The sequence below is a fragment of the Aspergillus candidus genome (genome assembly GCF_002847045.1).
Source record: "Aspergillus candidus strain CBS 102.13 unplaced genomic scaffold BDW47scaffold_2, whole genome shotgun sequence".
Lineage (NCBI taxonomy): Eukaryota > Fungi > Ascomycota > Eurotiomycetes > Eurotiales > Aspergillaceae > Aspergillus > Aspergillus candidus.
The window spans coordinates 253,726-276,713 of NW_020194007.1; the positions used below are offsets into that span (position 1 = coordinate 253,726).

Consider the following 22,988-nt stretch of genomic DNA (forward strand, 5'->3'; position numbering starts at 1 on the left):
TGCAGTCCAGCATTCTGTTATTTGGACTTCCTGTCTCCTTGGCTAACTTGGAAATGATTAAGGTATTGGAAGAGCAACTATAGATGTGATATTGTGCCTATATAATCCTACTTAGGCCAAGAAATATACTTCTTCGCAAATATATTCAACCGACACGTAACTCCCTCTTTTATATCCATCCTATCCTTCTATCCCCTATCCTCTATCCTCTATCCTCTATCCCCGTTTCACACAGCTCACCTGCATATCCGGATGATTAATCCAGATCTCCGCATTCCGGCCCCACGCCTCCATCGCCTCCGGCTTGGCCATTCCCAGGTCATAATTCTCCACCAAATGCACGAGAATCTCGCGGATGACATTACTAGCCACAAACTTGCCCATGCACTGCCGCGGACCAAAGCCAAACCGCCAAAAGTGGTACCGCGCCTGCGTCGGGCTGCGCGCCAGGAACCGCTCAGGCCGGTACTCGTAGCGGTTGTCCCCCCAGTAAGGATTGCGGATGTTGAGCGCGTACGAGTCGACGACGAAGTTGGTCCCCGCGGGGAAGTGGTACCCGCCGACGGAGCGGGCGGTCGGGATGGCCTGGGGCACGGAGAAGGCTGCCAGCGGACGGAGCCGGGCGGCTTCTTCGACGCAGGCGGCTAGGAGGGTCGAGTTGGAGAGGATGTAGGCGTCGAGGTCGCCGGCGACGGAGGAGGAGCGGGCGTCGGCGATTTCCTGGCGCAGCTGGGCGGCCGTGGCGCGGTGGGCGGCGAGGAAGACGACGTTCCAGCTGACGCCGCCGATGGTGACGTCCAGGTTGGCGTAGAGCATCTCGTCGAGGGTGTGTAGGAGCTCCGCGGTGGAGAGCTCGCCGGCGTCTCGGGCGGCGAAGAAGTGGACGATGGGGGCGTCGTGGAGGCCCTGTTTGACTGCGCTGCTGAGGGCCCGTTCGTTGAAGGCGAGCCATTTCTTCTGGAAGGCGGCCAGCTCGCGGTTGGCCTGGGTGGGAAGATACTGCGACCAGGCGAAGCGGGTGAGACCGCCTTTCATGACGTATTTCATGAGGTTCTCGCGCTGGGGAGCCAGACTGCGCAGCTCCTGTTCAATCTCGGGGGCCAGCCGGCCGTAGACGATCTCGGCCACGACGAGGAATGGGAGCAGCTTGAGGTCATCGGCGGGATCGAGGAGGCCCCGGGAGAGATCACGCGTGTCCCAGAGTTCCTGGAAGAAGGACTGGGTGCGGCGGCGGATGAGGGGGATGTACGCGGTGGAGGTGCTGCGGTGGAAGGGCTTCTCCATGATCGCACGGACACGAGTCCATTGGTCCTGGCTGACGAGACCAACGCACTGGCCCAGGAGTTGGCCGAGAAAGTATCCAGAGTTGTTGTTTTTGGCCTTGAGGTGCTTGTGCGAATCTTTGAAGACGGCTTGGATGTGTTCGGGGCGGGTGAGGACACTGTCCTGTTAGTATAGCACTCCTGAAAAGGAAAGGGGACAGAATGTACACTTCGGGATTCATGCCAGACCACAGACGGTAAATGGAGCCCAACTGCTCTTCCCAGCGCTCCGAGTTGGACTGGCCCTGGAGGAATTTGGCGCCATCGCCTTGACTGTCAGGCCATTGGTAGGGCAGAGTGGGAAGAGGGGTTTTGTCGTCGACATGCTGAACAGGATAGCGACGATAAAGGTGGAACTGGAGGGTTAGTTGAGGATCAAGTACTATAGTAGAGACAGACATACTTTGATAACCATAGAAATAAGTTTATTGATAGCGTTGCCGATGGAACTGCGGAATTTGATTGCGACAAAGACAACAAGGACCATAAGCGCCTGACTGGCCATGATAGAGGGAGCCATGTTGATATGATTGCATTGAATGTTGATCAGATATTTCCTCTGATTTATACTGATGAATGGGCTTGAATATATAAGAATCCATAGAGTAAACCGCCCCCGGGGCCATTATGTGGTGCATCGGATCCGACGGACTCTCCTTCACAGTCAGATTCTATACATAGGTCTTGATAAGACAGAGTTATCATGAGATGACATTAGATGGAATTTTAGATAGAAGAGTATGTTTCTTATGGGATTGTTCTGACAGTCATAGGAGAAAGCGCCGAACCGCACCGAATCCGCAGTAGTGCGGGTTCGGTGGCAGGGGGTCAGAATCCGCCCTGGTATTGGGTCTCTGAATGGGGTCAGTTAGGTTTTAGTTCGCAAAACCCGCAAAACCAAAGAGAAACTGAACTAGAATTAACCTCGTTTAACCATTTTATATTAGGTACTCATGTGGTATTACAATACGTTATAAACATAAGTTCATAAATTAACCCTTGATCTAGATTTAGTTATTCTGGGAGGTAATAATAAATAAATAAAAAGATACTATTACATTGAATCAAAAATCATAATTAAATAATTAGATTTCACTAATATAATATTTTCTAATTCTAATATGAATTAGAACTATAGTAATAAAAATCTAGTTCAAAAAATCAAGTAAAGACTTTTGAGTATCTTCAATTCTATCTCTTTATGTTGGGATATCAGTCCGGTCAAGTCCTATCTATACCAAACGTTGGTTAACGTTTTGGCGTAGCGGTCTTGAGACTTTATAATCTATACTCTTCTTATATGAGAGGTTTTTGGTAGAACTGGATTCCCGCTTTAGGGTAAATAAGAATCTATAACCTAAACAGATTCTCCTGAATCCTACCAGATGGGACCCGGCCCTGTTCGGGGTCTGACCTCCCCCCCCCCCCCCCCCCCACCCCAATCCAGAGCGGATTGGGCGGTCCGAGGCCCGGTTTCCGGGGACTGTCCTGCCACTCTACATCGGTTAGTACTGCTAAGCTTTGGCTTATTGGTGAATATTACCCCCACCAAGCCACACTGAATTCCACTCTAGTGACTCTACCTATACGGAATAACTGATTTCAACATATGATGATCATCGCGATGTGGCCGCCACTTTGAGAATGTAAGCATGAATAGAGTCATGGCAATCAAGTCTGTTGGATTATGGTCTCGAAAGTAAAACTCAAAGTAAATCATAATTCTATTGTCAAAGTCAAAAGCTAACAAAGATGATGGACATAATAGAGAACAGAAGCTAAGCCTCTTCTCTCTTCACTAACGGCTCCTGGCTCTCTCTCTTGGGATCGTCCTTGAGACCATACTTGGTATTTAATTCCGTCCGCAATGGGATTTCCCTAAACAGTCAGTCGAGCCACAAAATAGAGATTAGAGAGAGATCAGAGACAAAACTTACTTCTCCAAAAACACCAGCAAAAGCCCAACTCCAGCCATGACCGTGGCGAATATCCACACCACCCGAAGACTGTCTGAATAAACCGCGATGACCTGTTCTCGCACGTTGCCCGTCAACGACATGATATATTCTTTCGTTCCGCGCTCGTACCCGGAGCCTCCACTCAGCGTCTCTTGCACCGATTGATCGTTGACCCCCGGCAGGTAATGGTCCACCTGGGCGTTAAAGATGGCCGAAGGGACCGAAACGCCCCACACGACGCCGAATTGGCGCACGAACGCCCACGCAGCGGTGGTCGCGGCCGTGTCCTGGTCGGAGAACTCGGCCTGGACGGCGGGCAGTAGGGTACTGAGCGAGACGCCGGAGCCGAGGGCGACGACAAACTGCACCATGACCCAGGCGCCGGTGGGGGAGTGAACATTGAGCGTGCAGAAGCAGCCAAAGCCGAGGGTGAAGAGGGCAAAGCCGGCAAAGTGGAAGGGTGTGTAGCGACCGATTTTGGAGAGGAGGATACCACTGATGACCGAAGAGGGGACGAGGGCCAGCACCGTGGGCAGCATCATGACACCAGACCGGATCGGAGAGGCGAGGAGGACGGCCTGGAAGTAGACCGGGAGGAAGTAGATGCCGAGCAGGGTGAGCATGGAGTGGATGAAGGTGATGGCTAGGGCTGAGGCGGAGGTACGACGCGCGAAGAGACGCATGGGAAGCGTGGGCACCGCGCAGAAGTTGCTCTGCTCGTAAACGACAAAGACGGCAATGCCGTAGAAACCGAAGATGAGGGAGATGATGGTCGGGTAGGAACTCCACGCCCATTGAGTGCCTCCGTATGCCAGCGCGACGAGGATGAAGGAGATAGCAAGGATGAAGATAACGTTTCCGCCGTAGTCGATCTGCTTCAGCCGGTGACGGAGGGACGAACTGTCGCGGGTGCCGACTTGGAGGAAGACCCAGAGTAGGATTAGGGCAATGCCTCCAATAGGCAGGTTGAGATAGAAGACCCAGCGCCAGGTGGTGCGCTGGACGATGATGCCACCGATGATGGGGCCCAGGGAGGTGCCGACGGAGATGCAGGCAAAGACCACGGCCATCAGACGGCCTCGGTCACGCAGGGGGGCCAGATCGCAGACGATCAGATTGACGAGAATCGTGATGCCTCCGCCGCCGATGCCCTGGATAACACGGCCGGCGACGAGGGCGCCCATGGTGGGCGCAGCGCCGCTGATTGCGCTGCCCGCCATGAACATGACAACGGCGAAGATGATGAGCCATCGACGGCCAAAGATGTCTGCCATTTGACCATACAGCGGTTGAAAGACGGTGCTTTGCGTGCTCATTAGCATGCGTCAACGCATATCAGTAGATGGAGACTTACTTGGTGAGGAAATATCCGGTCGACGCCCAGACATATGCCTGTCCTCCGCCCAGATCATAGACAATGGTAGGCAGCGCCGTGGATATCACCGTTCCTTCTAGCGCGACAAGAAGGTTCGTTATACACAACGCAAACATAACCATCCACATCCGTGCTCCATGCCGGTGGGTTTCTTTCGGTGGTTCTTGTGGCGGTTCGTTTCCGATGTGTCTATCCTTTTCGCCATCCCCTGACCCTGGCTCTGGTTCTGTTTGGACGGCTATCGACTCGCGCATTCCTTTGCTCGGGGCGGAACTTCCTAGCCCATTCGCCCCCCATCCCTGGGACTCGATGGCATCGTGAAAGACTTCACTGGAGACGCTGAGGTTACGGCTCAGCCTACTGACTCTGCTGGCTCTGCTGGCGTTTCGGCGGGGTCGTTGATACCGGCGGGCTGGTGGCAGTTCTGGCCACCCACCAGGGACCTGGCGAAGACTGGACGGTTCGTCCGCGAGCTCAAATACGCGAGGATTTTTGAAGGAGGGGTGTGGCTGAAGTTCTGGCTGGCGGTCTCCGGTTTCTATAACGGTTCTCCCGTTCGCTGGATCAATCGTGGTGGCCATTATGATAGTAGATAGAATTGTGATATTGAACGAAGATGCTCGCTCATTTCTAAGTGTTCTTTATACATATATTCTGCATTCTAACTCTATTGCATTCTCAACCTGATTCCAGTCCTTCAGTCCTTCGGATCCGGGCCGAGTGTCCGATGTTTGGGATCCGACGTTGATGATCCGATGTCCGCGATGGCAGTAGTGTGGCTCATAGGGCTGACTTGGGTCAGTTTATCTGTGTTCAATTTGGCTTCCCTTCACTAGGTAAGATCTGACAGTTTCTTGTGGTAAAGCTGGGCAAAGATTGCAAAGATTACTCAGATTATTTGGATCAATATTTCAAACACCACTTAATTCGGATTGATTATGCCCTCGCGTCAGGCTTACTTCAGGGCCTCGAAACCACTTCGGTGCTTATCGCCCGCTCCGAGTGTTTCAAACATTAGGACCGATATAGGACCGATATGTCTTGTATAGCCTTGTATACAGAAACAGAAAGTATGAAGGCAGAAGAGAAGAAGAAGAGGGAAAAAAACTATATAAACAAGCTTGATGCCGATCGTCTCTCACCAGCAGCAACACAGCAGCACAACACAACCGCACAACACAACAGCACAACAAACTCAAGTCTTGAATAACTCCAACCATTCAATCTACTCCACAATCATCTCTTCAAAATGAAGCTCTTTGCCTTTGCTACTTTCATCGTCTCCGCCCTCGCCATACCCCTTGCCACCCGGAAACTGCCCCTCTGCAGTGCCTCCACTCCTCGCGGGTGCGTCTGTCCCTCTGGCACAACCTTTGTAAATAGCACGACCTGGGCCAGGTATCCTGCTTCCGTCAAAGATGTGACCGCCATCACCGGCAACTGTAAGTTTCTTTCCACATGGTCTATCTTTAGAAACTAATGGACAGACTTTGAAACTGCCTGGTTCGGCTCGAGCCCCGTCGAGACAGCGGGCCACCCCTACATGGTCGGCGCTGACCGTACACTTATGGGAGAGCTTCCCAACACGGACCCCTTCCCTGCGACGGAACGGGTATGGATCATGACACCGTCAATAGAACCACGCTGATGGAAACAGTTGACCGAGTACAAACGATTCCCCTTCCGTTCCGGCTTCCAGATCAAGTACGAAATGGTCGACACGCCTTTCCACTACAATCAAACCAACGGCGAACAAGGTCAGATCGCTGGGTATTGGGAGTACATGGAGGTCCGCGCCATCGGTCCGAATAGGACTCACTGGTTGTGGAATATCTACTCCTGCTTTTCGGCTTCTTCCGGTATGCCCTTGATCATAGATTGGTTGATCTCTGCTAACGTAGTCAGACTTCGAAGCATTCCACGAGAGCGCCATGAACAACGTCTCTTCCATTCTGGAGAGTCGAGGAAAAATGCACGGCCGCCTGGATGGACCCCATAGTTACTAGTCTTTGGTTCTATTGCTTTCTGCAATTTGTTTGTCTTCTGTATGGATCAGGGGGGTTGATAGTTCCACTGGTGCTCCGATGATCAGAGGACGGATTGATCGATTGCGCTGAGTTGGAGTCACATACCTGGGTCGTTCAAAAAAGCCTCAATTGGAAAAATTTTGATTTGTTTAGATATGTTCCTATACGTACTTGTTTTTCTTAGAATGGCCGTAAATTTCCCCTTCTGGATGCCGCCGCTTTAATGACGGGCACTCAGGGGCTTGCTCAGTGAGTTTTAATATAAATAATATCATGAGAGTCTTGAAAATTATCTCAAGTCATATAAGCAGTATTCTGACGGACGGCAAGCGGGGCGCAGGAAACGGCTCCCGGAGTCGCCGACAGGTTGATCTATTGGTGACTATTGCCCCCTTGCCCTCTTAGCTACCCATGTCTCTCTTGTCCGTGAGCACCCTCTCGCATGTGTTGATCGCCGTGCCGCTCGTGCCGGTGAGGCCATGGCGGATCTGACCTGTGACTGAAGGTGGATACGTCAGATACTTCAGGAGTTGCTAGAAGATGGAATTCTGCTTTCATGGCTCTGTTTCCATTAATTTGCACGGTGAAGACGATGAGCCAAATCACCGGGCGAGGGTATGAGGAGGACAATTCAACTCGCAAAAATTAGAGTTTAGAGTATGTTTTCCCTCATCACTTGCACATCCCGTTCTGCTACTGCGTCATTACCGTCTCTTCCACTCTCACATAGTCATATTGCGTCCGAATATCTGTCTCTCCTTGTTCTAGATGCCACCTACATTTCACGTTGACTAGTTCAGGAGATGGATTTCCTCGTCCCCCAAAAAGGACCCCTTATTTCAACCCGCATGCTTGCACCATCCTTCGAATCAGCTCCTTGGCCCTCCCCAATCTATGTTAGCAGGTAGGTCGAGATTCTCCAAAACACCGTCTCACAGGGGCAGATTGTAGGGTGCTGTCGCTTTTGTGGCGACGACTCCCTTTCTTGAAAGCCCTCCATTACTCCAAAGTGATGAGAGATTCTAATGTTTGAAGAGATCTGTTTTACTGCTTGAAGCTTGTGTGCTCCATGAATGCAGTCGATCATTGGTCAGATCTCCGAGCACAGGGTCATCGCATGCATAGAACGTGCAGGGGGTTCTGCATTATTCACGCCCTCTAATTAAATAGTAATCAGGAAAAATGGCTTTCAACAACATCTGGAATTCCGAGAATACTCTTGGGAACGACAAAACCTCATAGGAGCATACTAGTCACTGCGCTCAAATTGTCAAAGGATTCTCTCCATTTCCAAGCAGAATGTAAGAGTTCAAAATCCGAGAATCCCTGATGAGTCTTTTCTTCAGCGTAATCGAGGGGGGTCTTGCCAGCCGAGTCTCTGCTTTGCATATCCAAGGCACCTCTTGAGTGAAGGAACTCTACAAGTTCTTTCGTGAACACACCATAGATTGCTCCATGGTGAATAAAGCACTTCCCGTCTGTATCTCGTGCTGCTGGATCCAAGCCCGAATCAAACAGGAATTTGAGGAGCTCATGATCTGCTCCTCTATGATGCATAAGAAGGTGTGCCAGATTTTCTTGACGTTCATTGACCCATAGCGGATCAGCACCCTTCCGGATGAAGAAGAAAAACATCTCTTTGTCAACCTTCAGATGGAACGAGTCCACATACAGATGAAGGGAGGAGTTTCCCTTTCCGTCGGGTGTATTTATGTTGCAACCCCGCTGTATCAGGAAGTCAACCATGTCAGTATAGCAGAAGACGGACGAGACATGATGATGCAACGGGGTTCTGCCGTGGTTATCTAGCGAGTCCCAAACATCCGAAAGCTCGCTGTCACGAGCCTCTGACATAAACTGCACGACACCCAAACAGCCATGATCCAATGCATAGTGAAACGGATTCAACCCGTCGATATCATTCAGCAGAATATCATGGCCGTCTGCCACAAGGTTGCGTACAACCTCTAGGTTTCCTCTTTTGCTAGCAAGGTGGAGACACGTCTGGTGCGATCCGTTCAGCCTTGAACTATCGGCTCCTTTCTCAATGAGCTTGCGCAAAATAGGCCATGCATAGTCTTTACCAAAGTCTATCACATGCTGAGGGCAATCCCCAGCAGAGTTAGCCAAATCAACGTCGATAGTTTCACTCTCTAGGAGCGTCTCAACAATATCTACCCCAGTGTTGTCAACAAGTCGGTAGATATCAAAAGCTTCTTCACTTTCATGATTAATAAAGATTTTGAAACACTCATTGACGTAACCACCATTCTCCCAGACATCGTCATAATTGCGACCTATAAGGCGGCGCCTGATTGCAAGATGTAACGGGGTGTCGCTGAAATCGGAACGAGCGTTCGGATCGGCCCCATGTCGGAGCAAAAAAGCGGTCATTTTGGAGCATGCGTTCAGAGCAGAGAAATGAAGCGCTGTTAGACCGGAATCTCCATTGTCTCGGGCCACCACTTGCTGGTCGTGAAGACTGTGTGTAATGGTATTCACTAGTCTTCGTTCAGGCCACCATTGTCTTTGGAAACTTTGTCTGACCTCGAATCCATGCCGAAGAAAAACTTGTGCGAGTTCTATATGCGAGTTCCCAATCGCATAAAGGAAAGGTGTCATATTATCTTTGTCATGCTCATATGAGGAGACCCCACTGTCAAGCAAAAAGTCGGCTAGTTTGCAGGCCTTGTCGTGACTGTTTTTGCAAGTTATATGGAGTGCATTTTGATGATCGTTATTCAGAGCATCCACGTATGCCCCAGAATCAACTAAAATCTTTATGACGTCAAGTTGAGAGTGCCGAGCGGCAGTGAGTAGAGGAGTTTCTCCATCCAAATCTTCCTCCTCCAGCTCATCTTGAAAGCACAATATCAATGGGATAATCCCCCAGCGAGCGGCAACATGAGTGGCGGAGAGCCCAGTGACTGGATCACCTCCAGAGCATCGCTTCATGTAGTCGTGACTATCTAGCCACCGTTTCCACGTCCCGCGCCGGTTTCGACAAAATTGTTCAATCTCTCTTGAAACAGTGAATTCCGTCCCAGCCAGATTTGCATGTTCTGGCCAGTGCAGTACTGAATAGCCGAGGAACCCCTGGCTAGAATCCAGTGTTGACCTATCCATGCCTGGCCAACAATATTGAAGAACAACCTCGATACAGCGATGTGAAAGAGCATAGTTTGATACTTTGGGATTGATATCCTGCATCTCCATCTGTAAAAAGTCTTGAACCGACCCATGCAGCATCCGCACATGATCCTTGTCAACGACAATCAACAAATGGCACAAGCCAATAATGTCTCTCGTGAACTGAAGGCGAGTATCAAGATCTTTGTCAAGGTATAGTTGGCATGCCTCAGCTATTTCCATCAATGTCAGAGGTCTTATTGCAAATGCAACAAACTCCAAAATTCTTCTGATGAGTGGGTAATCATCTGGGCTATCAACTGTGGTGGATTTGACAGCTGCGTCGAGCAGATTTTTATATAAAGAATGCAACCCTCGTGGATAAGCATGGAGTCTCTCGATAACCTTCCATGACCGTACCGATTTCAATTCGTCATAAACAATGCCGACCCACAGGAATGTTCCTTCAGCCTTATCTTTGAGGATGCGAGATACTTCCCGAGAAACGGTTTCAGTGTATCTGTTTCTCCTTGCAAGCTTCTTCACTGTATCCTGGATCATATCTTCAAGATCGCGCTCTACACCTTCACAAGACCCGAGGTCTATACATCTGAAGATGGATAGGCAACTCTCGTGGTCGGGATATGGACGGCTGATGATCAACATGTGTAACTTATGTGGGGCCGAACTTGATACGCGTTCCTCGCTGAATGAATGGTATATTTGTTGAAGCAGCATGTCCTGGGAATCAGCTGCGCATTCGTCCAAAGCATCAACAATGCAGTATATCTCAGGACCCTCAACTGCTCTTCCCACATCCATCAAAACTGCCCATAAAGTATCAAATGAAGTAAGGTCATCACATCGAACTTCATATCTTGACATGACACTCCTCATGAACGGTGGGTATTGATTGAGTATCTGACATATGAGGCCCCTTAAGATTGATGTCGCCCCTCGCTGGTGTTCATGGCTGGCTTCGCAAAAGAAGAATGATAGAATATTATGTCCGTCGGTGAAATAATCTTTCTTCGGTAGCTCCTCTACAAGCGTCATGGCCATCGTCGACTTGCCGATTCCCGGGTTACCATATAGCCACAAAACGTTTTGTTCCAGGCTATCGATGTCGTGATCTCGCCGAAACCAAGACGTGAGCTCGGTTGACTCTAGAAACCAGCTGCATGTCCCTGGAGTGCGGTTTACTTTTCTCCGCTTCCAGGAGCTTATGTGTTGTTCAGGATCAGTGTTGAGCAGTATTGCTAGAGACCCTTTTCTTTCGGTAAATTCGAATCCTACAAAGCCAGTTAATAGGATTCTCAGTAGCAAAAAAAAATACTAAAAGACGAATACCTTCTTCGGATACGGTGCCCTGCACTAGGGGAACGAGTGATAAGAGTGCCTTCGTATAAGCGGATGCGGCAAGAGCTGCATAGCCCTGCCAGTTTTTCTGCTTGTGGGAATCACAGTAGTCACAGATCCCTCGTATGACTAGACATGAAAGCTGATCCATAATTCCCGCCGCTTCCATTTCAAAACAGAGGGCAGGGAGATCTTTGGCAATGGAGTCTCGTGTCTGAGCATCCTTCATGACTTGATTACCGGACGCAATTAGGCCGTAATGAATATGCGGTTCATCAGTTGCCCGTGGTTCACGCAGAACCAGTTTTTCTTTGTCACACGATAAACAGTTTGGATTGCCTCTGTGATGCTCATACATTGCGTGAAAGAGCCAGTCATTATGTGGGCGAGAAAAGTGCCCGATTGCCTGGTGTCGCTGCAAGGAATCGGCAACTATTCGCTTGGGCTTCGACTCTGGTAATACGTAGGATGCGCGCATCTTGGAAAGAACGGTCAGGAGGAGCGGAGATGGCTTGTTGAGACACCCCGTCGGCTCCAAGTGTCCATGACACATTTTCCCTTGATCGTATTGAAACACACCTCCGTATTTTTCGGTAGGCATACTGACGACCACATCACCGAGGCGAACATCGGCTCCGTTGAAAGGCACCCCCCCTCCGACCCCGACCATCAACCCGAATCTAATAGAGGGAAATGTTCGTTTCAAATGAGCCACCGAGGATGTAGCAGAATTCGTGCCATAGACGCCTGACGGTAGGCAGGCAATTACTATATTATGTCCACTCATGCATCCAAGGGTGTAGGTATTACAGTCGGTATCCGGTTGGGGAAGTGGAGTGAACGCTATCGAGTAGGGTTGTTGCAGCCGCCAGTTCAATCGACAATGCGCATATCCAGGCGACCGTGTACTCATGGCGTAATATAGTCCGAGTCGACATTCTATAGGATAGTGAGAGAGAGACTATAAATGATGATATCAGGAACCTGGGTGCAAAATTATTATTGTAGAACAGTGCAAAGGATAACAGAGACGGCGAGTGGAACCTTGCCAGGACGGTTGAGGGGTAGTCAGCCCGCAAGGCTGGCTGTACTATCCAGGTGGCCGTGGTCCAGAGCGCTCAACTTTACAGAGTTAGTAGCTTTCCTCTCATATCGGTCGCTTTTTATCTGGGCGATCTTCACGGCAGGAGCGGTACAGCATGGCCGTCTCTAGTCGGCGGCCCTCTCTCAGACCTTTCTAAAGGCCTATAGCCTTGCTTCTTAGATGTAGAGTTTCTGTGCTAATAAAACCCAACTGCAGCTCCAGTGTATTTGGAGGGCCACCGCTAATGTTAGTGACAATAATCATAGCCGTATTCAATCTCATTAGCTGCATATAAGCGCCGGTAGAGAGGATAGCAGTCACTTAAGCACCCCCGCTGAACACAGACCCCACTCTCGCAATACACCCCACCCTATGTCCAGTCGCTAATGCCATTGAGCAGCAATTGACAGACCCTTGGGGATATTTGTCTTTCCGTGAGATGGCTTGCTCACATATTTCCATTACGCGAGAAGTACTTGTTTCTTAACTTGAAAATGCCCAACTCCGATCCTAGTAGGTCTGTTGCTGGCAACACCTCATTCCCTAGTCCAACAGCCTACGTATGCGATAGATGTTGGCAGGGTTTCTTCAACACCGAGGCTTATGAAAAGTGCTTTACTTTGCATCATATTGATGCGAACTACAATCAAAATAGGACTGAAGCTCTCGCCACTGTCCATGAAATAAATAACACTGTTTGTAACTGGTGTGCTTATATCAGAAATTTTATTCGTGACAAATGGGCGCCAGAAGATCTGATAACGACATCTTTTAGCCCAAGCACAATCTCTTCTTGCACGCCCACTGGCAGCAATATATTCTACTTAAACATTTCATGCCATTCACCATTGGGAAAATGGAAAGGAGGCGCCGCCCTTCATCTTCACGCCTTTACCACAGCACAGGATCCCGCTTCGGACTATGTGACTGCGAGGCCGCTGAGAACAGACATTAACAGTGACGAGGCAAAGGTTCAGATCAGAGAATGGCTTAGAGACTGTAAGGAGCATACGTGCTGCAGAACTCTACACAAGAACCCCAGCCTTCCTACGAGAGTCATCGAAGTCAGTCCTCCAGGAAGACAATATGCGCGGGTATTGGAGTCTAAAAACCTGCGTGGTCTTTATGCTACGCTCTCCTACTGTTGGGGGAAGGAAAGCTTTCTAAGTCTCACTCATTCTAATTATATGAAACTCACCGAAGGATTGGATGAAGAAACTCTGCCTCCCACCATCCGTGATGCTCTTGCAACTGCCCGCACCTTGTCCATCCCGTACTTGTGGGTTGACGCTCTGTGCATAATTCAGGATTCTGAAGAGGACAAAGCAAAGGAAACCGCACGAATGAAAGAGGTTTATGCCTCTTCAGTTCTGACGATAGTCGCTGCATCTGCAGAAAATGTCTCTGCGGGATTTCTGTATCCTCGTGTACACCGGGAGATTGTTCACACTATCCCAGTCCGGCTTCAGCCTGACGCATTTGGCACCATGTGCATCAATGAATTAGACGCCGTGTGCTACGACGAGCGTCTTGAGCCTATCTCAAAGCGTGGCTGGGCCATGCAAGAGCAACTTTTGAGCAGTTCTGTCCTCATTTTTACAAGTCGCACTATAATGTGGAGATGCCGGGGAGGCATAAAAAACTTTGGTGATTCCTTGTATTTTCCGCATGACCTTGACGCGGGTTATAACACCCACGATGAAAAGTACAGTCTCAACCTGCACACGTTGCTTCTTAGCCGCGAAGAGGCTTGTGCTCATAAAGACCAAGCCTTAAGTTGTTGGCTGCGCCTTGTCACGGCGTATTCAATCAGAGTTACAAGCCTGGAGCGTGACAGGCTAAATGCTCTGGCCGGCCTCGCCTCTCATCCTTCATTTTGCCACGCGCTTGGGCCTAGCTACTTTGCTGGGCTGTGGCAATACAACATTGCGAGGCAGCTCTTATGGCGAACATCAACCTGGCACAGGTCACTAGCTGAGGATGAAAGTTTCACAATTGAGAAGCCAGCGATTTACCAGGCTCCTTCTTGGTCATGGGCGAGTCTCAAAGGGGGAATGGTATACTTTGACTTCTCTTATGGTGAAGAAGAGACTACTCCTAGAGTCATCTGCGAAATCCTAGACTGCTCAACAACGCCAACATTTCCAGAACTGAACCCATTTGGAGAAATCCTGTCGGCACAGCTGAGGCTCAGAGCCCCTGCTCGAAAGGCGTGGTTCAAGCCTTCCACGTCCAATGTTTTTGTGCTTTCTGATTATGCCTGTGACCAACCCAAGGGTATGGCTCCCAAGGATGAGAAAGTCAGTCTTGTCGAGGCTTTTCAAATACATGTGAAAGACTTCAGGCTGAGATATCCTGATGTGAATACGACTGAAGAGCCGGAGGCTGTGTATGGTACAGATCCACGCAATATGTGTGGCACGTGTGACGAGACGGAATTCCACGAGTATTACTTGGTCTTATGTGTGGCTATTAATGTGGACGATCAAAGAAACGATGCAGTGCAAGGACTGCTCCTCATTGAGGAAGAAGATGAGAGGAGTATTTCCACGTTCAAGAGAATTGGGATTTTTGAAAGAGGGAGGAACGCCGATTTTAATATTGAAAAAATTTCCGAGGTCTCCATCATATAAACTCGATTGAGTTACGCAGGATATTTCAGAAACACTCGTCAACATCTCAGTGGTTGTCGCTCCGGCGGTTGTACGGATGGCTCCAGACTCCCGTGATGGTTCCAGGATAGAGAAGTGCATCGGATTTCGAAGCTCTTCCTTCGAAAATTCCCCAAACGTTCATTAAGTATGGGGTTAGAGTCATAGTCTTGCAGCGCAGGGGATATAGGCAGTGAAGGAGAAAAAAAATCAGAGAGGCTAGATGATGGATTATTCGATCTAGTTATTGACACTGAAGAAGATCCCTCTGCTAAGACCCAACCATCGCCAGCGCTGAGCAGGGTTGCCCTTGGTCAGAGACCTCTTAGGTATCAGGAATAAATCTTTGATTGAGCTCGGAGGCGAGGATAAAGATGTTGAAGAAGATGAAATTTCGCTACCTGATAATTTAAATCCGTAGGGTGAAAATGGTACCCAGCATACATCGGGGCGAGTTTCAACGTTCAAACCGGGATGATAATGAATGGGGGTATATAAAGCCCTAGATTCAATGGAGTTAGAGAGACTTGAATAGATTTCGGCATACATAACAGAGTGATTGGAATAGGTTTCGGACCCTAGATCGGGGCATCCAAAACCCCGTAAAGTCTTAATATGATGTATGCAGCTAAGGATAGACTGGGTCCTGTAACGCCTTGCGTAGCTGGTGAAGGCCGCGGGTATAGTACTTCAGACTTTGCTTGACTAGAGTAGGATTGTGGAAAATGTGCCCTAATACCGAGGCTGAGACTGCTGCACTTTACATCTCCAGTGCCGACCTTGTGGGAGGCAAACCATCCAAGTAAGGCAATCCTTCGTGGGAATAGAATATGCACTAAACTCTACTACACAAGTGGACCCACCCTTGAGCCGGGTGGACCGACGGGTGCATCCGAGATCCTAGCGGGGGAAATACCGCCAGTACTAGTCAGTACCGTTTCGGCGTTGAGGTCTTTTCGCTCAGCTTACCCTCTCCCTAATAACTAGGCTAGATTGCGCCATAAGGCCTCATTAGCAGATCGTCGGGGTGCAAATGAGCCTTGTGTCGCCTCGATCTATTTAAAGCACTCCACTTAAGCCGTACGTGATAGGGATCGCTTTAAGAGGTTCAAACTAGGCTAGAGCTAAACCAGTATAGATTGCAGCCCGTCTGTAGACTGCTAACTGTAACACTCGAGCGACTCGTCCACCGACATCCAGCGTCTGTTTTCATCCAACGTCTGTTTTCTTCCCAACACAAATTTCGTCCCTATTCTACGAACATCTCGACCTCCCTCCTTCTCAAGGTTCGACATCATACACAACCGTCTCACGTAGATAGCCATGCCCCCCAAACCTGGCCGCCTTGCTTCCATTCTCCGTCCATGGGGCCTGATCTGGTTTTCCATTTGCCGTAAGCCGTTGTCACCCCCACCGCCAATTTCTTCTAGAACTCTACTAATCATCCCTCCCCTACAGTGCACTGGGAAGCCTTGACACAAGCGGTTCGTCGAGAGGGTCTCGCCGCACTTGGCCACCCACGACGAATTCGAGATGCCGCTTCAGCAAAGTTGCTCAGTATAACCTGTAACCCAACCCACTCGTCATATCTTCCCTTCACTCAACTCGTGTACACAGTAGACTGACCATCATGCGCAGCTGGCAATTTCATCGCTTACGAAGACACAACCATTGTTCCCTCGCTCGTACAAGCCGCTGGCGGCGTTGTTCTCGAACTGGGCCCGGGGCCGGGCAATCAGATCCATCGTTATGATACCTCTGTTGTCAAACATGTCTATGGTGTTGAACCTAACCCCCACTTTGGAAAAACCATAAATGCCAACTTGGACAAGCATGATTTGCGGGATAGGTATAAGCTTATAGTTTGTGGCGTTGAAGATAGCGATGTTCTGAGAGAAGAGGGAATCACGGAAGCGAGTGTGGATGCCGTGTTATGCATCCAGGTCCTGTGTGCCGTAAAGGATCCAAAGAACGTGATGAAGGAGGTGTGGAAGTTGCTCAAGCCTGGGGGAAAATTTATATTCTGGGAACACGGGTGGAGTAGAGACCGTTTGACAGGTGTAGCGCAAGGTATGTCTTGTCTCTGCCAACCGTTATATTTTTCTGGGTGGACTCTATAAATGCTTGTCTCTAGTGGCGCGAACGACGAGCGGTGCAGACCGGCTAACGTGAAATAACCTTAGCTTGCTGGAATCCTGCTTGGAGCACATTTGTCGGATGTCATTTGACCCGAAATGTGTTGGCGGACATTCTCGATAGTGGAGAGTGGGAAAATCCGCACCAGATCGAAGAACCTGAAGAACCGTTTAGTTTGCTGCCCAGGATTCAAGGTGTACTTGTCAAGCAAAAGGCTTAATGAGATCTTCATTAGAGCAAGTCCATTCTCACTGGTGGTCATATCAAGTTGGACATAAAAACTTTTTGTGATGAATTACTATTCCTGTGACTCGGGCATGGCTGAAGACTCTGTTCAGTGGGTAGGGTATACCGCCAACACATAAGAAGACAAAGGAGAGACCTACTACAATGTACCAGAAGCAGCAGCTTAGACAGTCCAAAGGACGAAATTTCCTTTCCGGTTCATTGCACAGTAGCTATGTGATAGCACTTAATACCTATGTTCCCAAATCAAAACCCAGCTTATGCCAATTCAATTTACCCCTCAAGCCCCCTCCCTGTCCCACGACTATTCACCACCAAGCTGCAATGTCACCAATCAAGTATCACAGGTCTGTCCCTGCACTATTCAAAGAGTCTTCCCCTGCCAATGACACTGCTGATCATAAGAACCTCGTGAAGCACAATAAGGTGGTACCGCTGATGCAGAAAGAGAACCGGGCCAAGCTGCAGTACCATGGTCCGTCTATAGGGCGTATGTTCGAGCTTCTGGAACAATATTAAATGTGCCTTTTGCTTTTCTACTCTTGGTATTGGCTCAAGGGTCGAACTTTTCCACGAATCTCTGGCTCTCTTTCTATCAGATGGGTTTGGATACTCAACTGGCCTCTATATTGGTGTCTATGCCGCCCTTGGCGGTATACAAGCATTGCTAATGCTCGCCTTCGCTCTTATGCTATCTGTCTTGGGGGCGAATGCCAGCAAAGTTATGTTTCGGCAAGCGATGGCTCAAGTCTTACGCGCGTCAACGTCTTTCTGTGATGTAACACCTCTTGGCCGTATCATCAATCGCTTTTCAAGGGATGTCGATGTTATGGACAATAATCTATCAGATGCTATGAGAATGTATCTTTTCACTAAAGGCGCGGCCAGTGCTATCTTCATCCTCATAATCGCCTATTGCTACTATTTGGCCATTGCAATAGTCCCGTTCCATATCTTCTATATTGGAGCTGCAGCATACTACCGTTCATCGCTCGTGAGATAAAGCGTCACGAGTCGGTTTTACGGTCAGCAGTTTTCGCTAAATTCAGTGAGGGACTGAGCGGTGTGCCTTGCATCCAGGCTTATGGCCTTGAAGGCCGATTCGTCAACGACCTTCGTCCGTCCATTGATTCGATGAATGCTGCCTACTACTTGACTTTTGCCATTCAACGATGGCTCACTCTTCGACTTGATGCCATCGGCAACTTGCTCGTCTTAATTGTTGGTATTTTTGCGGTTACTGCACGATTTAGTGTAAACCCCGGTGGTCTGGTGCTGAGCTACGTTCTCTCCGTTGTTCAGATGCTTCAATTCTCTATCCGGCGGTTGTCAGAAGTAGACAAAGGCATGAATTCAGTCGAGCGCCTCCGCTACTTTGGCGTAGAACTCGAAGAAAAAGCCCCCCTGCATACTATTGATGTGCGTGAAAGTTGGCCCGAGAAGGGTGAGATCGTCTTCAACGATGTCGCCATCCGATATCGCAAAAACCTACCTCTTGTGTTGCAGGGCCTGTCCTTGCATAACAAGGGTGGTGAACGCATTGGCGTTGTTGGTCGTACTAGTGCGGGCAAGTCATTGATCACGGATGCTCTATTTAGACCCGTGGAAATATCTGCAGGTTCCATTACCATTGATGGTGTCAATATATCTCGGATTGGGCTTCTGGGCCTACGATCGCGTTTAACCATCATTCCATAGGATCAAACGCTATTACAAGGCACTATCCGTAGCAACCTCGACCCCTTCCACGAGCACACGGATCTGGCACTTTGGTCTGCTCTACGCAAGACGGGCTTGATACGAGCCGGCGCAGACGACACAAAGCTCGAAGACCGCAAAGATGACACCGGTCCTGGTCCTCAGATCCATCTCGACAGCGTCGTCGAAGAAGAGGGGCGGAACTTCTCCCTCGTCCAGCGCCAGCTCTGCTCATGGCTCTCGCAAGAGCTCTAGTGCGTGATACCCGAATCGTCATCTGTGACGAGGCCACGTCAAGCGTGGACATGGAGACCGATGACAAGATCCAACTCGCGATGGTGTCAGGCTTCCGCGGCAAAACCTTGCTTTGCATTGCGCATCGTCTCCGAACCATCATAGGGTACGATCGGATCTGCGTTGTGGATGCTGGGCAAATCGCACAGTTTGATACCCCTGCAAATCTGTATTGCGAGGAAGGCGGCATCTTTCGCGGCATGTGCGAACGCAGCAGCATCCGGCTAGAGGATATCGAGTCTGCTAGAGATACCATCACAACTTTTGACGATACAAATCGGCGCTAGACATCTACCTTCCCTCCTGCACATGGACCAGACTGAGTCTCAACCATCTGTCTAGACACTGCAAAACGGCGCTTGAGCGACAATGAGCTGACAATTTCGGTAATGTTTACTTCTATCTTGCATACTTCTCTTGGTCGGAGTCAGACTTATCGTTGGAGGAGGCGCTCTGGAAGGTAGCGATGTCCTCACTGGTGTTAAGCTTTTCAAACCCGGATACTTCGTCGTGATAATTATTGCCGAGTGTTCACTTACCATGCAAGAATACTGTGAACACAATGATGGTGTCTTTTGGTTCCAAGCAGAACGGTTCGCAGCGACCCTGATAGATCTAATTAAATTTTCCGACCAGGGCTAGTTGTTTTTTTTTCTTTCTTTTTTTCAGATTCACAAAACCATGGCTCTCACTACACCCTACATAGTCGTCCGTATCACATACCTCTTTCCATCCGTATACGACGCATCCGACCCTAGGTGGAACGCTCTGGACGGGCCAATTTCACGATGGCGTTGTTAATGGAATACTCTGTTGTTTGGATCTATCTCGTTACGGGCTTTGTTATTCCCAGTCGAAGGAACATAAATCGGCCAGAAATCTTCCCAGATGGTGAGGCAAGATGACTAGAAGAATGCAGAACAAGGAACATAGTATGAGAGTGTCCTTGGGAACCTGATGGAATGATGTTTGGTTTGAGGGTGAATAGCGTTTACAGGGGCCTTTTGGGCGCCGAATAAGTAATCGAGTATTACATATAGCGAATCTCCACTAGAAATTACAGGTAGAGATGCGGCCGTCTATGGCCTCAATAGCAGTGATTTTCATTATCGATTTCACAAGCCCTCTTGTTCTAGTTGTAAAGTGCCTGTCTGGTGGAGTCATGGAGTTTCTTATATAAAGAGCGCCATGCCCTTTCTCAAGCTAGTTAGGCGTATTAGGATTGATCTACCTATTTGGTAAAAGCATGACCTCCAACCAATGTACACCACTAAAATATATAAATATAAAAACTAAAGCCCTAAAGCCCTCGAGGTCTCTCAGGTCTATTGGCCCTCGTTGACTATTCTTGATATCAGCCACAGCCAACGGAGCAGAAAAAATGAAGACTATAATTTTCTATTTTATTACTAAAGCCATCTCTTTCTTGAGTGAGCAAAAGTAGATGACAGTCAAGAGCACTACAAGTGAAAATAGACACTAGTGTGACTGTAGCGTGGTGTGTTTTTTGAAGACCACCCTACGCAGGCTACTCACGCCTCTGCTCAGCTCCTACTCAGTGATCAGCCCAGGGCGCTCAGGGTGTGCTCAGGTACACTCAGTGAACAAAAAGCGGCAAAGGGTAAGCACTAAAAGGGAGAGAGAAAAAGCCTTCAGACTGTCTAGAAAATCAAGTATTCTTAGAAGACATATATATATACACACCGAGCTGACATAGAGTCAGCTGACATGCCAACCGATTACAGTCACTTCTACATGTTTGACAATGGTCTATTTTTGATTATCAGTAACATTCCAGCAATGAAATAGTTCACAATAAGTCAGAGTATAATGAAAATAATAAGCGCTTATTCATCATAATAATCAACTCCTGGTTCAAGGTATCTAATCTATTCAACAGTAATCGCCTTTTCCACCGCAATCTCGCTCTTTTGCCCTTCAGCAGCAGCCTTTTCCTGCTCCTTGGCCCTCGCAAAGTACTCGCACATCGCGTGCCCCCCTCGCTGGTTGAAGAAGAGGTTCAGGTACATCCATGTCTCTCGCGCGTATCCTTCGGCCCGAGGGAACATGCTCTCTTCATACTGACGGATGGCCGTAGACAGCCCAGACACGTTCGAGAATGGCTGTGCTTCTTCCCAGCTAGCTTTGCAGGCAATGATGGCGTGGGCCAGCTCCAGGGCATCCTCCATGCCGACGTTGACACCAACACCCGCAAAGGGGGTCATCAAGTGTGCGGCATCGCCAATGAGAGTAGCACTGTCTCATTATTAATATCATCCACATGCTTATAATCACTGTCTGAGGGAGACTTACCCAGCACGGTGCAGCCACCGGTGTCCAATTGGCAGCATGTACATAGGCCGAGGAACGACATCGTTGTCGGCGTCGAGCATCAGGTTCTTTGCGTCGTCGTTGAAGCCGTTGTAGTACCGGTTGACAAACTGGCGCTTGGCCTCCTCGGGTTTGGTCCAGTCGATTCCGCAGGTGGTGTGCCAGTCTTCGGGCAGGCGCATGAAGCCGTAGCTACGCACGCAACCATCGCCATTCCGCTGGGACAGGACGGTGGTGTGGCTGCCCAGGGTCAGACACATGCCGTTGCCGACTCGCTTGGCGAGCGCCGGATCGGCGGTTTCAATGTCGCTGTACTTGACATCGATGCCACTGATGCCGGAAAACACGGGCCGGGTGTCGGTGATGATGTGGCGGACCTTTGACCAGGCACCGTCTGCGCCGACGACGAGATCGAAGCCGGTCTCGACGTGGTCCTGGAAGTGCAGGTCGTACTGCAGACGGGCGCCGCTGGCGTCGGTCTTGACAGCCGTGAGCTTGTGGCCCCATTTGAGACTGGCAAACTCGAGCGAGTCAATCAGCATGTTACGCAAATCGACGCGGTCAACTTCCGGTCGGCCGTTGAAGGAGTCGGGGCGGCGCTCGCCGTAGTCGGAGCCTTCGTCGAGAAGGAGCGTGCCGTCGGGCTGGTAGATCTTGAGCACCTCTCCTTCGGTGCGGGCAACGGCGAGGAACTGGTCGTAGAGACCACATTCACGCAGGGCGACCTGAGCGGAGCCTTCGTGGATATCGAGACAGCCGCCTTGCGTGCGGGCGTGGCGGTTGAGTTCGGCTTCATAGACAGTGCAGGGGATGCTGCTGGCCTGGAGGAGACGGGCCAGAGTGAGGCCAGCGGGGCCAGCTGGATAAGTGAGCATTGGATTTAATAGAATCGAAGATCAAGAGAATATTGAACGAGATACTTACCACCAATGATAGCAATCTTCGGAGGAGCCATTGTATAACTTTTTGTGGGACTTGGTGTTGGGCTGTTCGTATAGTTGCGTGTTGATGATATGAATTTCAACGAGCGAAGAGAAAGAAGACAGACCTGGACTTATATACTTCTTCGCTGACTCCGAGTTCATAGAATGTGGGGGGGATTAGTCGAGGGTAAGCCGGATCCGACGCGACGGACCCGACATGAGGCAGGAACCGCAAAAGGGCCGGTGCTCGGTTTGAGGTCCTAAAATAACCCTGGAAAAACGCCGAACTTAGTCAGTCTGCGACGGACGAAACTTTCGATCGAGGCCGGACTTCAGTCTATCGCACCTCTGGCTGAGCCCGGAGATGGTCCGGAGACGGCTTCATCTCGGGCTGACATTGCGATGGAGCTTACAACTTTCGTGAGATTGAGACACGACGAGGAGATGAACTTGGG

At 49.6% G+C, this 22,988-nt stretch overlaps 8 protein-coding genes across 8 annotated transcripts; 4 read left to right on the forward strand and 4 right to left on the reverse strand.

Annotated features, from left to right (window-relative positions):
* Positions 1–216: 216 nt before the first annotated feature.
* On the reverse strand, positions 217–1,842 carry gliC (cytochrome P450 monooxygenase gliC; the record flags this gene model as incomplete). Its single annotated transcript, XM_024817303.1, has 3 exons — positions 217–1,441; positions 1,491–1,678; positions 1,726–1,842. 3 exons carry the CDS (start codon positions 1,840–1,842, stop codon positions 217–219), a joined length of 1,530 nt encoding a protein of 509 aa, XP_024676140.1.
* Positions 1,843–3,100: 1,258 nt separating this feature from the next.
* Positions 3,101–5,236, reverse strand: BDW47DRAFT_131424 (MDR family MFS transporter; the record flags this gene model as incomplete). The annotated part of the gene is made up of 3 exons (XM_024817304.1): positions 3,101–3,200; positions 3,260–4,582; positions 4,635–5,236. The coding sequence occupies 3 exons, from the start codon at positions 5,234–5,236 to the stop codon at positions 3,101–3,103; spliced, it is 2,025 nt and encodes a 674-aa protein (XP_024676141.1).
* Positions 5,237–5,904: 668 nt separating this feature from the next.
* Positions 5,905–6,661, forward strand: BDW47DRAFT_121918 (uncharacterized protein; the record flags this gene model as incomplete). Its single annotated transcript, XM_024815735.1, has 4 exons — positions 5,905–6,097; positions 6,143–6,267; positions 6,313–6,514; positions 6,561–6,661. 4 exons carry the CDS (start codon positions 5,905–5,907, stop codon positions 6,659–6,661), a joined length of 621 nt encoding a protein of 206 aa, XP_024676142.1.
* Positions 6,662–7,650: 989 nt separating this feature from the next.
* BDW47DRAFT_131425 (Pfs, NACHT, and Ankyrin domain protein) lies at positions 7,651–12,108 on the reverse strand (the record flags this gene model as incomplete). The annotated part of the gene is made up of 3 exons (XM_024817305.1): positions 7,651–11,103; positions 11,162–11,952; positions 12,053–12,108. 3 exons carry the CDS (start codon positions 12,106–12,108, stop codon positions 7,919–7,921), a joined length of 4,032 nt encoding a protein of 1,343 aa, XP_024676143.1. The 3' UTR covers positions 7,651–7,918.
* A 640-nt stretch (positions 12,109–12,748) lies between these two features.
* On the forward strand, positions 12,749–15,053 carry BDW47DRAFT_131427 (HET domain-containing protein; the record flags this gene model as incomplete). Its single annotated transcript, XM_024817306.1, has 5 exons — positions 12,749–12,771; positions 12,802–13,121; positions 13,155–13,421; positions 13,458–14,795; positions 14,917–15,053. 5 exons carry the CDS (start codon positions 12,749–12,751, stop codon positions 15,051–15,053), a joined length of 2,085 nt encoding a protein of 694 aa, XP_024676144.1.
* A 1,175-nt stretch (positions 15,054–16,228) lies between these two features.
* On the forward strand, positions 16,229–17,261 carry BDW47DRAFT_114866 (class I SAM-dependent methyltransferase; the record flags this gene model as incomplete). The annotated part of the gene is made up of 3 exons (XM_024814729.1): positions 16,229–16,298; positions 16,544–16,975; positions 17,089–17,261. 3 exons carry the CDS (start codon positions 16,229–16,231, stop codon positions 17,259–17,261), a joined length of 675 nt encoding a protein of 224 aa, XP_024676145.1.
* A 1,373-nt stretch (positions 17,262–18,634) lies between these two features.
* On the forward strand, positions 18,635–19,652 carry BDW47DRAFT_131428 (P-loop containing nucleoside triphosphate hydrolase protein; the record flags this gene model as incomplete). Its single annotated transcript, XM_024817307.1, has 3 exons — positions 18,635–18,965; positions 19,005–19,136; positions 19,205–19,652. 3 exons carry the CDS (start codon positions 18,635–18,637, stop codon positions 19,564–19,566), a joined length of 825 nt encoding a protein of 274 aa, XP_024676146.1. The 3' UTR covers positions 19,567–19,652.
* Positions 19,653–21,168: 1,516 nt separating this feature from the next.
* Positions 21,169–22,565, reverse strand: BDW47DRAFT_121921 (FAD-dependent oxidoreductase; the record flags this gene model as incomplete). Its single annotated transcript, XM_024815736.1, has 3 exons — positions 21,169–21,535; positions 21,593–22,469; positions 22,535–22,565. 3 exons carry the CDS (start codon positions 22,563–22,565, stop codon positions 21,169–21,171), a joined length of 1,275 nt encoding a protein of 424 aa, XP_024676147.1.
* Between the last annotated feature and the right edge of the window lie 423 nt (positions 22,566–22,988).